General features: G+C 37.1%; 1 protein-coding gene across 1 annotated transcript; it reads right to left on the reverse strand.

Annotated features, from left to right (window-relative positions):
• Positions 1 to 138: 138 nt before the first annotated feature.
• LOC125235211 (general odorant-binding protein lush-like) lies at positions 139 to 12,926 on the reverse strand. The gene is made up of 5 exons (XM_048141688.1): positions 12,697 to 12,926; positions 11,721 to 11,796; positions 10,863 to 10,951; positions 1,054 to 1,165; positions 139 to 286 (listed from the first exon to the last, which is right to left on the reverse strand). Exons 1-5 carry the CDS (start codon positions 12,757 to 12,759, stop codon positions 198 to 200), a joined length of 429 nt encoding a protein of 142 aa, XP_047997645.1. The 5' UTR covers positions 12,760 to 12,926; the 3' UTR covers positions 139 to 197.
• Between the last annotated feature and the right edge of the window lie 74 nt (positions 12,927 to 13,000).

Below are 13,000 nucleotides of genomic sequence, written 5' to 3' on the forward strand. Positions count from 1 at the left end.
AATCAAGAGTGAACAGGCATCTTCTGGTCAAGCGCGAGCTCACTCCATCGTAGGCCACGTCTTTGGCTAGTCTGTGGCCAAGAGTAAACCCATTTATTAAAAAAACATTTACCTGAATAAATAAAATCCAGCTGATATCAAACTTTTTAATACAAAATCGTTTAAATACAACAGAGTTCGCAACAACATCGGGCGATTTAAGGGAAAATGAAATTAGGTGGATTGTCTTCGTACAAACACTTAACAGCGTAAAACACTCGCTCGCACTCCGTGTTGTAATTGTTCTCTGAAAAACAAATTTAATAAACACTGTAGTAAGAAACGTCGTGCCTGTCAGCTTAAAATGTTTACATACTGTCTAACACTATTGAGCTGATAAATAAAATAAATAGTAAGTATTGAATTATTTGAGAACTGTTCTATTTTTTTATCCAAGTAAGGTACCTACAGCATTATCCTTAGTGCGTTTTCACATTATCCGCTCCGATATCGGATGTCGGACCGATATAACATACATTTAAGCCGCCATCTTTATTTTTGTCTTTAAAATCCTTCCGACATCCGATATCGGATCGGATAATGTGAAAACGCACTTATTGTGTAATAATAGAAAAGTAAATAAATAAATAAAGTAGGTATGAATAACAATTAGGTTTTAATATTATAATTTTTAGTGTTTAATAAGTACATAATTACATATTGTATTGCTATAGAGGCAAAATATTTAACAAGACGTTCAAAAATACCAAAGACATATATATAACTCCGTGTAGACAGATAAAGTCTAAGAAAAAAACCTACCTCAGTACCATACAGAAAAAGGTACGGTGGCCTAGATGGCATTACATCTTTGGGGTACGCTCAGCTAGATGGCGCTAATATTAATATTGACATTTTAACACATATCAAAGTAAGAATATGGGCCAAGTTGTCAAAACTGAGGTTCAAAAGTTTTAAGCCTGTGTCAAGAGATGGCTGTCTATGCACTGTGATTACACATTTTACTTTGACAGTAACTCTCTATAATACTCGATCCTCTTTGAAAATACTTACGAACGTCGATACATTTAGCCACAGACTTTTTCACGGCTGCCTTCATGTCCGGAGGGTAGAGAATATCAATTTGTTTTGCCACCATTTCTTTATTTAATTTCTCGTTCTTTACCTGTCACAAAAAATATGCAATTCAATTACATTAAAAAAAAACTACCAAACATGGCCAAATTTGTTTTTCAGTTTAACGACCGGTCTGACCTAGTCGGTCCCTACCCGCTGCTATGCTGGTTTAAATTCATGTTGCACTTAAGAGTCATATTCGACAGTAAAAAACATGTTTTTAAATATGAAAACGTTCTGGCCGCTCCTAGGCCCTGCCGCCGCTTCTAAAAGTACGTGGCATGGCTAGCGCCCGCGCGCGTTTCCCGCGCAGCCCAGCCGCCCCGCTCGCCGCCTTAGACCATTGTCGTTAGGGTTTGCTCCCGGGAAATACCGGTACCGAAAGTACCGGGAATTCCCGGGATTTTTGGCCAAGCAAAGAACCGGGAAATCAACTTGAAAAATCCCGGTACTTTCGGGAAATACCTTTTAGTGGCATTTTTTGATACAAAATGTATTTATTTCTGTTTATATTATTTAAACAGTTAAAAAATAGGCATAGGTACAGTACCACGCGCTTAATCACTATTTAATAGCGGGTGGCAGTGGCAGCCTGGCAGCCATGGCTACATTGGCTACCGCGATACCCTAGGACCCTAGCTAGCCCCACTAGCCAGATCAGTAGTCGAGTTATGTATTTTTGGTAAAGGTTTGTTATATTAATTTGTGTATTTATTTTTTCTCTCTCAATCTCATTTCTCATTTGACTAATTTCTCTGCATGTTATAAAACGGTTAAAACTAGAACTACTAAACGGATATTTATGAGTGTTTCACCTATGTATGAATAAAGTGATTCTTGAGAATCTTGAGGAATGTTTAAGGTATTGTTATTATAAATTGATTATTAAAACATGACTATATGTGCTAAAAGTCGGTAAAAATCACGCTGCTTAAGAGCTTCAATTGAAAACCCTGCCCGTACGTACCGATCGACTTATAACAAAATAATGTATGGTGGAATTGTCGCTTTTATACATAAATATAGGCCTAAAAAAAGTTGGCAATGGCTTATGTCTAACTTTTAAAGATAACTGCTATAAACATGCTTAACTTTAAAAAAATGTTTACATATAATGTGGTATTACGGTATTCCACAGAAATATCCAGAAAATGACTAATTTTCTCGAGAACGTTCCCTCTGACTAGCAAAAAAATAGTGCACCATCTCAAATGTTTTGTTTCCTTTCGTTGACCATTGATGCCTATGTTTGCCAGATAGTCGGGTTTAGGCGGAATTCTTCACGATTTTTTTGCTTGTTCTCCCGACTCCCGATTCATTATAATAAAAAAGGCAGATAAAATAATACGCCGAGCGAAGGCGGTGCGGTTCGGTTATAGTAATATAATAATAAAACATGTAAAATGCCAAAAAATATGTTGTTTTATTTGAAAAAGCGAAAAAAATTGACCAGTCCCGAAAGTACCGAAAATCCCGGGAAATCCCGGTTCCATATTGCTTCGGTACCGAAAATCCCGGTTCTTTTAAACAGTACCGGTACTGCAATCCCTAATTGTCGTGGCTAGGCCGTAAGGGCATGCCCGCTTAGTTTGGAGATAAATCATCATCATCCTCCTTGCATTATCCCGGCATTTGAGCCTGGGAGCCTGGGGTCCGCTTTGACAACTAATCCCAAGATTTGGCGTAGGCACTAGTTTTACGAAAGCGACTGCCATCTGACCTTCCAACCCGAAGGGTAACTAGGCCTTATTGGAATTAGTCCGGTTTCCTCACGATGTTTTCCTTCACCGAAAAGCGACTGGCAAATATCAAACGACATAGTTTGGAGATAAATATCTAGGAGCAATAGATCTTCAAATTTTTTGATGTAAAAAATATCTTGATATAAGTATTAATTATTACTCGTACATACGTGTATGTCATAGTTTCAATCGTTTAGTTGAGTTGAATATAAAGTGATTCATGTGTTAAAATTTTCATAAAAACCATTAAAAACATTAAATAAATTCTCCATTTGTTTTCATTAACTATATATACCTACCTACTTAGCCTCGCCACTATCCGAAAATAAATAATTTTAAAAAAGCACTGTGTATGCAAAAAGCAATTGTAAACGAGATTAGAATGCATGAATATTAAATTATAAACGTACGTCTATGGCCTATCAAAGAGTTAGAATATTTACTTAGATAAGAACTTTTAAAACAAAATAAATCCATTCAAGCACAATATTTCTTGTCCTAGCAAAAAAAAAAATGATGTTACTTTTTGTGAACTTGGTATGACTCGAGAAACTGTAATACCTATTAGTATCAAGGTGATTCAAAGTCCAGGAGTTTAAGTCAAATTCAGCATCTTGTTACACTACTGCGTGGGTTTTGATACGAACTTCATCACCCGTTCTGATATTTCGTCACTACTTTGAAAAAAACTCGTATCTTCTTCTGTCAATAAAAAGACAAATGCAGTAATTATGTGTGTGGTGCTTATATGTAGAGACTCTACGTTACTACGTTTTAACTCTAAGTAGCAGTATAGGTATGAGACACTAAACTTTTCAAAAAACTATTAAGCGCGCATCTCATGCACGACTTTTATTTAATTCAAAGTTAGCGTTAGACCGCTTTCACATTATCCGATCTGATATCGGATGTCGGAAGGATTTCAATAAAAAAATCCAAGATGGCGCCTGTAATGTATGGGATATCATCTCAAGGGCGAATCAAAATAAGATCGAACCCATACCAAATTATAAAATCTCATTCAAGTTCTAAGATCCGTAGGTAAGAGGTAGGTATTACTCGTAAGTGTGATAGACTGATAGTAGGTAAATATAACTAGCAGAACCAGTAAAACAATGGATTTTTCCGCTAAGCACTAATTATCACGCACTGTGGTTTCTTTGAAATATGCATAAGAAATATGAGTTAATTATCTTAGTAGGTATTCGAATCGTCTTAATCGTCCGCTGGTTATAGGCTATATGACGTCACCGCAAACGAAACATGGCGCCCTCTAGAGGTCATAAAGTAACGAAGCAAAAAAATAAAATTAAGTTAGGATGACATGTTGTATATCATTTGAAAGGGCTTAATTAGCACATTTCAAATATGTATATGTCGCAGTAAGATAGATAAAGCCGTTATATAGTTATAACCCTAGGAATATAATTATACGTCGTAACATAGTTAAATGAAAGCGATTAATTGCTATCTTACTAGGAATATAACTATAATACTAAACTAGTTTAGTCATATAGTTATATGACTGGATTCAGTTTAGTGAAATGATTGTAGACAGGAGTGCAGCGGTGCGGCGGAGGTATAGTTATAACCCTAGGGATATAAGGGAGCGATTCAGAACCATCTTACTAGGAATATAATTATAATACGGTATTTAAAATTGCAAACGGGACTTAATCGCGTATTACTATGTATTAAGTCCCGTTTGCAATTTTAAATATGTGTAAAAATCGTGAAAGTTTAAATCAGTGTTTTATAATACGTATAGCGGGACGATTTGGAATAACAACATCGTCACTGACGTTAGAACAAAGTTTATTTTGTATCGATCCGAACATAGTACACAAGGTTTGGTTACTAAACAAACGAATCCAAGCTATATTAGTTAAAACGTAACAGTTAGGGCATGCTCCCGGTATTTCCCGGTTCTTGATTTCCCGGGAAATCCCGGTAATTTAATCGCGGTAAGCAAATTTAAACCCAACATTCAAAATGACAAGGTTGTAATTAGGTACTAGTTCAATTTGTTATGACTTATGATAAACATTAAGATTAAACTGACAAACAACGTCAAACTCGTATAACGGAAAAAGTATCGTCCAAGTAACCAGCCAGTATTAATACCCCTAAATACTGAAAAAGGTAAGCAACCTCTAGCAATGCGATATACACAATGTCGCATTACGAATACAATAGAATGGGCACGTAAAAAATAACTAATAATACAAATTAAACAAAAAATATTACCCCCATCAAGATATAGCTCGATCGATTCTACTCTCGATTCTGAACAAACTGATTTCAGGTTTTTAGTGTTAAGTGAAACACGGTGTATAACTATATTACTTAACTAGAGACGTATTATAATTATATCCCTAGACTAAGTTTAATCCAGTGATATAATTATATAACTAAACTAGTAACGTATTATAATTATATTCCTAGTAAGATGGTAAGGAATCGCTTTCGTTTAGCTATGTTACGGCATATAATTATATCCCTAGGGTTATAACTATACCTCCGCCGCACCGCCGCACTCCTGCCTACAATCATTTCACTAAACTGGATCCAGTCATATAACTATATGACTAAACTAGTTTAGTATTATAGTTATACTCCTAGTAAGATAGCAATTAATCGCTTTCGTTTAACTATGTTACGACGTATAATTATATTCCTAGGGTTATAACTATATAACGGCTTTATCTATCTTACTGCGACATATATATTGTTGGCTTTTATTTCCAGCTTTACTTGATTACACATTCATTAATTTCTCGGAAAAATTTACTATTTGCAAATCCGCAAGCGCTCTGTCATAGTTCCATGCATTCTCCGACTGCGGTTACACAAGAAAGCTTATGCCAAAGGAACTAATTTGGCTGCTTTATATAATTATTTTATTAAAGACTTGCAATATTTTTTCGTTCTAAAGTTCAATTTCGTACAGCAAATTGTCATAATAACAACTAGATGTAGTTTGACATTGTTTTGACATTCTGACGTGTATCATAGATTGTTGGACACCCTAGATGAAGGGTATGTTACGTCATCATGGCATAATGAGTTTCCACTACGACAATATTTTATTGAAAGCCAGTTAATCATCTAAAATTAATATAATTTTCGTAAAGAGAGAGAAATGCGGTATCACGATACTGATTGTCAGCTATACCTGTCTCTTTCAGTATACGGTATGCTTCATGAGAGTGTATATACATATCGTAGACGCGGTCCTAAACCTACTTAAAGACCCACGCGGTCCTAAGCCGGGCGCCGAAGGCGGGCGCCTTCTAAGTTAAAGTGTCGGGCAAAGCCCGATTTCATACTTTTTAGAACACATTTTATAGTAGTCGGGTTTTAGTTTTTGAACTTATTTTTTATTACACTTGGTTTGGTTGGCACTTCAAAAATAATGTTAATGTAATTTTGCCTATCTGTCAAACTCCTGAAATTTTTAACCGAGCTGAGATGAGTTCAATCAATTTGTAGTTACTTAGTATGTAGTAGTAAAACCCACAATAAATAGTTTACACACACTTTAAAATATGAGACATATCTAGTTCATATTAATGATCGTAATTTGTTTTAGTTTCACGGTCTCGACGACCTGCTCCGCGACCACAATGTTTATTATTGATATGGTATTTTTCCGAATACGGTAGTCTTCTTCACTGAAAGAGTGAAAACGACTGCAAAAATCGTTTTGTAAAGAAGTATGTAAATCAGAGAGATATTGAATAGAATACTTTTTCTTCATTCTTTCCTAGTTCACTTTTTTTTAAATTCGTTATAAACCGAACCATAAGAAAAACAAAGTACAATAATTGTGTGTGTGTTTATTAAAACGTCCCACTTTGTCGCTTACCATTAAGGCGAGATTTACTTGTATCATTATATGAATAAACTGTCAAAGCGGCTTTATAGCAATCGACAAAAAAAATGGGTCGTTTTCTCGTACACACTCACAATTGTAGACCTAATTACATTGTATTAAAACGTAGATCTGCCACAATCCATACTATACTATACTATACTATACTATATACTATATACTATATTACTATACTAATATTATAAATGCGAAAGTAACTCTGTCTGTCTGTCTGTCTGTCTGTCTGTCTGTCTGTTACGCTTTCCCGCTTAAACCACGCAACCGATTTTGATGAAATTTGGAACAGACAATCTTTAGACCCTGAGACAGAACATAGGCTACTTTTTATTTCGAAAAAAAGGGATGAAGGGGTTGAAAAAGAGTTTGAAAGTTTGTATGGGATTTCTTAATTTTAAATGATAAAACCATGAAACTTTATATTTTAGCACTTGATAAGAAATCATTAAACATATATTTAAAGTTACATACAGGTCAAACGCGATTAATTAACATTATTTTTACCTTTAAAATAAACATGGTGGGAAATAAACATTAACTAAAAGCGGGTAGATTATATTTATTTGTCTACCCCGAACATTTATATAAATTACCTAATATCGGGTAGTTTTGTGTTGTTTACATCTCCGGTGACATTTTGCTGGGACGTCAGTCTTCCGCGACCACAGCCAGTGCAACCTGGCCGAAACGTTGGGAAAAAAGGTAAAAATAATGTTAATTAATCGCGTTCGACCTGTATGTGACTTTTCCCCTCACTAACTCAGAAACACGTGTTTTGTCCTTTAATACCAGCGGGTAAAAACGCATTTTATCCACTAGTGGGTAAAGTAATTTGATCTTGAATAAAGTCAAATTAACTGCTTTAAAATTGATAAAAGTAGGTGAATCTAGTAATAAAGATGATTTACTACCTATGGAACTACTGGAAGCAGTGATAAACGCATTTTTTGCGTTGTAGTTTCCTCGCTATAGTGAGGGGAAAAGTTTTGTATTACACTCGGGTGCAAATGTATTTTACTTCTCGTGTGTTAAAAAACTCGCAAGTTCAGGATTCTATTCTCGAACCACTCGCTTCGCTCGTGGTTCAACTATAGAATCCTTTCACTTGCTCGTTTTTCAATTCCACACTCGGCGTTAAAATACAACTTTGCCCCCTTGTATAACAAATAACTATTAAATATGTGTACAAAGCGCGAGAACTTAAAGTGTTATATCATTAAACATCTTGATAAGGGATAGGGATAGGGATAGGGATAGGGATAGGGATAGCGATAGGGATAGGGATAGCGATAGGGATAGCGATAGGGATAGCGATAGCGATAGCGATAGCGATAGCGTTAGCGATAGCGTTAGCGATAGCGATACGGATACGGATACGGATAATATGGGTATCGTTAGAGGGATACGGATAATCGGTCGGCGGTCTCTTACAATCAATGTGCTCTAAGACGATCGTTGTTTGCTTGCTTGAAGATTACGTTTGCGATAAGTATAAGCAAAATGTAAAAAATTGTAAGGGATAATAGAAAAAAGTACTTTTTACCCACCGATCATAGTGTCGAAATACGGGCTATGTGGGATGTTTATAAAGGTTTCCCCAGCGTATATAGAATTACCTACGCTGTGGTCGATGTGTAATATTTCTACAATCATTGCAAGCAAAAGTATTATGTGCAATTTCGAAATAATCGCAGATAAATATACCTACAGAGAAACCTACGGTCCCTACGGATCCAAATGAAAATCTTAATGAATACTTTTATTACGCGGGCGAAGCCGCGGGTAAAAGCTAGTGTAAATATATAACGATAATAGAAACAACTAACATAGTAACTCTGACTAATATCTGATTACGTATGCGTTCATAAAGTTGTTAGGTACCACAATTAAGTTCAAAACGTGTTTACTCTCCATGACGTAAGTAAGTTCTCTGTTATTTATGTTATGTTAGGTAATAAAAGTTATAAATATAAGTCCAAAGGGCCAGTCAAGTCCAAAGGTGAGCTTTCTGTATTAACTATAATTTCCGAGCGAAACGTAAACATTTAATTTGACCGGTATTAATAGTTCGGTGCCTAGCCAAAAATTTAACATTATGTATCATAGCGAACCAAAGACCTATATAACTCCATCTAGACGGATAAAGTCTAAGAAAAAAACGTACCTCAGTACCATATAGATAAAGCAGTGGTGACCTAGATGGCGTTACACCTTTGGGGTAGGCTCAGCTAGATGGCGCTAATATTAAAATTTGACATTTTAAAACATATCAAGCTCAGAATATGGGCCAAATTGTCAAAACTGAGGTTCAAAAGTTTTAAGCCTGTGTGGAGAGATGGCAGTCTATGCACTGTGATTACACATTTTGCTTTGACAGTAACGCTCTTTAATACTCGATCCTCTTTGTAGCGAACAAAATAGTAATGCTCCTGTAAAGCCTCCGCCACACGGGCGCGTTTCGAGAGCGTCGGCGTCGCGTCAGTGGAGCGGCAGGCGGCCGGCGTGTCGCCCGCCGGACGCTGGCGGAAAGCGCGCGATGCGCGCGCAATCCGCTCATGATCTGAGCGATAGGGATAGCGATAGGGATAGCGATAGCGATAGCGACAGCGACAGCGACAGCGACAGCGACAGCGACAGCGACAGCGACAGCGACAGCGACAGCGACAGCGACAGCGACAGCGACAGCGACAGCGACAGCGACAGCGACAGCGACAGCGACAGCGATAGCGATAGCGATTGCGATTGCGATTGCGATTCGCAATCGCTATCGCAATCGCTATCGCCATCGCTATCGCTATCGCTATCGCTATCGCAATCGCAATCGCTATCGCTATCGCTATCGCTATCGCAATCGCAATCGCTATCGCTATCGCTATCGCAATCGCAATCGCAGTCGAATTATATGTAGAGTCGAATTATATGTAGAGTCGAATTATATGTAGAGTCGAATTATATGTAGAGTCGAATTATATGTAGAGTCGAATTATATGTAGAGTCGAATTATATGTAGAGTCGAATTATATGTAGAGTCGAATTATATGTAGAGTAGAATTATATGTAGAGCCGAATTTATGTAGAGCCGAATTTATGTAGAGCCGAATTTATGTAGAGCCGAATTTTATGTAGAGCCGAATTTTATGTAGAGTCGAATTTTATGTGGAGTTACTCGTGAGTAGAGAGATATGCCCTTGTTCAAGTGCTAGAGACACTATTCTAAGACAGTCTGTCATAAGTTTCAGATGGAAGACGACCCAGAGGTGCCGCTATCGCTATCGCTATCGCTATCGCTGTCGCTATCGCTATCCCTATCGCTATCCCTATCTCTCTTTTTCAACCCCTTCATCCCTTTTTTTTTGAAATAAAAATTAGCCTATGTTCTGTCTCAGGGTCTAAAGATTGTCTGTTCCAAATTTCATCAAAATCGGTTGCGTGGTTTAAGCGGGAAAGTGTAACAGACAGACAGACAGACAGACAAACAGACAGACAGACAGACAGACAGAGTTACTTTCGCATTTATCTTTCTACGTTCGAATTCATGATGCCGCAAATCCGTCCGATCGCAACGCGCGCTGTGTTGTGTGACTGCACAAGCGTTCCGAGGGCGGACCGCTCGCGATGCGCCGGCGCGACGCCGGCGGAGCGCTCTGCCAACGCGCAGAAACAGCGCGCGTTCAGCTCGCGTGTCGCTAAGCTGACGCAACGCTCTCGAAACGCGCCCGTGTGGCGGAGGCTTAATACGGTAATATGTTAGAGATTTCGATTTCTAAAATAAACCTCTTCGCTATCGAAATTATATTTACGGATTTTTTATTAAAATAGTCTGAGAGAAGGTTGTCTCACAGATTGTGAACTGATCTGAATTACTTGTTTGTTTGAGGTCTGTCTCATTTGTTTTATTGTTTGTGTATTTTACATCTTCTATCACCCCTTTTATATGATAGAAACGGAAAATGTATAGAAATCTGGTAACAAAAAAGGAAGGTCTCATACAAACTACATAGGACATTTTGGGAAACCTAGTGGATCTTGCTCAGCATCATGGACTCTATCAGCCTACTAATTTTTATCAAAATCGGAGACGTGATCCAAATGTAAATGTAGGGCTCACTTACCACTTGAATAGACTTGTAGATACAAGCGACGTAGCACATTACGTTTTTTTCTTCGTAGAAAACACCTTGTTCTATTCTGCCCACTTTCTCTGCAAACAATATTTAAACGATTTATTCTTTTCTCCCCGGGATGTCCCATGAATGTTGTGGATATAGTAAAGGCTTTTTTCTAATCTCCCAAAGACTAAATTAAAAAAAAAGTTAGCCTTTGCCCAGCACACACAGAGGACAAAAAAATTGGCTACAGAAAAAAAAATCTTTTGAAAAACTCACTCTCACTCTCCACATCAAATCTCAAATATTTTTATTTATTTCTTGTCCCGCTACTGGGCAACAGTCCAGTATTTCCCTTTCCAAGTATTCCGGCTTGACTCGTTTCTCACCAGCCCAACTTGCCTAGTGGCGCGCGAGTCCATTCTTGAAATCGCGCTTGATGTATGGACTCGCGCGCGACAAGGCAAGTTGTGTTTAGTTGGGTCAGTTGTTATGGAAACCTATGTTTAAATTTTTATTTTTAATCTTTTCAACCAACAGTAGTAATAGTTCAGCGTTTTTCAAACTTAGGGCGCGCCCCCCACAGCAACATTGTAAAAGGCGCGTGGGACTGTGGGACAACGGCAGCTTCACACTTGTGATGTACCTAACTAATAGTAAGGGGAGACAGGGGGGCGAGGACATTTCATTTTTTACGACGGGGGGGGTGTGCTTAAAAAAAGTTTTGAACACCCTGTAAAACATCAACACTAACAACACTAACACACGTGTAAAGGAGTCTTCATACATTTACTCTTGTTCCGGGTAAAATAAACTATGATAGAGAGATTATCCTACCGGACCGTATGCTAATTTCTTTCTTACCTTCTGTTACTCCGGTTTTCGGCATGCATTGTTTCTTAGTCATCGACAGTGTTTTTTTAAGCTGTTCTCGAGTCATCTGCAAATATACTTCCTCTCAATAATTACCCTTCATTATAACTTTTATAACATTTGCAATGATTAGATGTAATTAAACCTAGTAGGTATAATTTATCCAAAGAGTATGTATGTACCTAAATATAATTGTATTGCCAAAAATTATAGTAGCCATCAAGGTTACAGATTTTATCGCTTTTTTTGCGGAAAATCGTTATTTCAGCTATCATCAAGATAATTTGATAATCTAGGTATGTATAAAACATAACATACCTCTACTTATAAGATTAAGTTTACATTTACTTTTATTATATTGATTTAATAATATAGGTATTGAATCATCAATGAAATTCTATAAAAGTTACTTCTGAGGTAACATTATCTTCTATGACTGTTAGGGCCACCACTTGCAAAAAGTGTGTCCACATGAGAGGTTAAAGTTGGGGCTGGTGTCCCTCTCGCACTTATTACCACTATCAAAATCATTTGAATGACGTCATCACTGTCATCCACAATATTCAAAGTTACTACCAAATCTACTAATACCCAATTAAAGGTTTTTAATAATTGCGCAATTTTTTGGTTTTATGGCTTCATAATAATGAGGGTAAAAATACTACTACTATAGTAATTTTTTAACACTGGTCACACGTGCGAGAGGGACACCAGCCCCAACTTTGACCCTCTCATGTGGACACACTTTTGCTAGTCTGTCAAGAACGCCTTTATGCGCAGGTGATAAGGTTCAATTTAGTATGGCAAAAAAAGTGTGAGCTCAGTCCCTATTGTAAGTCGATGGTTAATCCACCATTTTAGTTAACTACCATATGGTAAAATTACGTCAGAAGTTATTGTTGCCTCGATTGACATTGCTTTAGGATTTTATTCTAAAATTCTATTTATAATTAACATTATGACTTACCCCAAACGCCGTATCCAAACATAATACAGACAACACTAAACATAACACTGTAAAATTATGCATTTCAAATGACACTACACTGTCACAAGTTATCCTGTATATATCGTCGCCCAAGACCAGAAGCAAAATCGTGACCAGAAAATTATTTACGGTTTTATACCCGAAAAATTAATACTACGGTACGAATCAAATTCAAAAAGACCTATAATTTCATTGTCAAAATTGCAGGGTCGATAAACGTTTCGTACATTGTAACAGGATATTAAACGTTTGTGCGGTATCATATTAGGTTATAAGTAAATAG

Source organism: Leguminivora glycinivorella, chromosome 17 (assembly GCF_023078275.1).
Source record: "Leguminivora glycinivorella isolate SPB_JAAS2020 chromosome 17, LegGlyc_1.1, whole genome shotgun sequence".
In the NCBI taxonomy this organism is placed as follows: domain Eukaryota; kingdom Metazoa; phylum Arthropoda; class Insecta; order Lepidoptera; family Tortricidae; genus Leguminivora; species Leguminivora glycinivorella.

What these genes read in the sequence shown, in the direction of transcription:
- LOC125235211 (XM_048141688.1), bottom strand. Translation starts at nt 12,759, where the DNA reads ATGCATAATTTTACAGTGTTATGTTTAGTGTTGTCTGTATTATGTTTG. An exon ending in GTTTGGATACGGCGTTTGGG is followed by an intron (nt 11,797 to 12,696) that starts GTAAGTCATAAT and finishes GTATATTTGCAG; the next exon opens with ATGACTCGAGAACAGCTTAA. An exon ending in GAAAACCGGAGTAACAGAAG is followed by an intron (nt 10,952 to 11,720) that starts GTAAGAAAGAAA and finishes TATTGTTTGCAG; the next exon opens with AGAAAGTGGGCAGAATAGAA.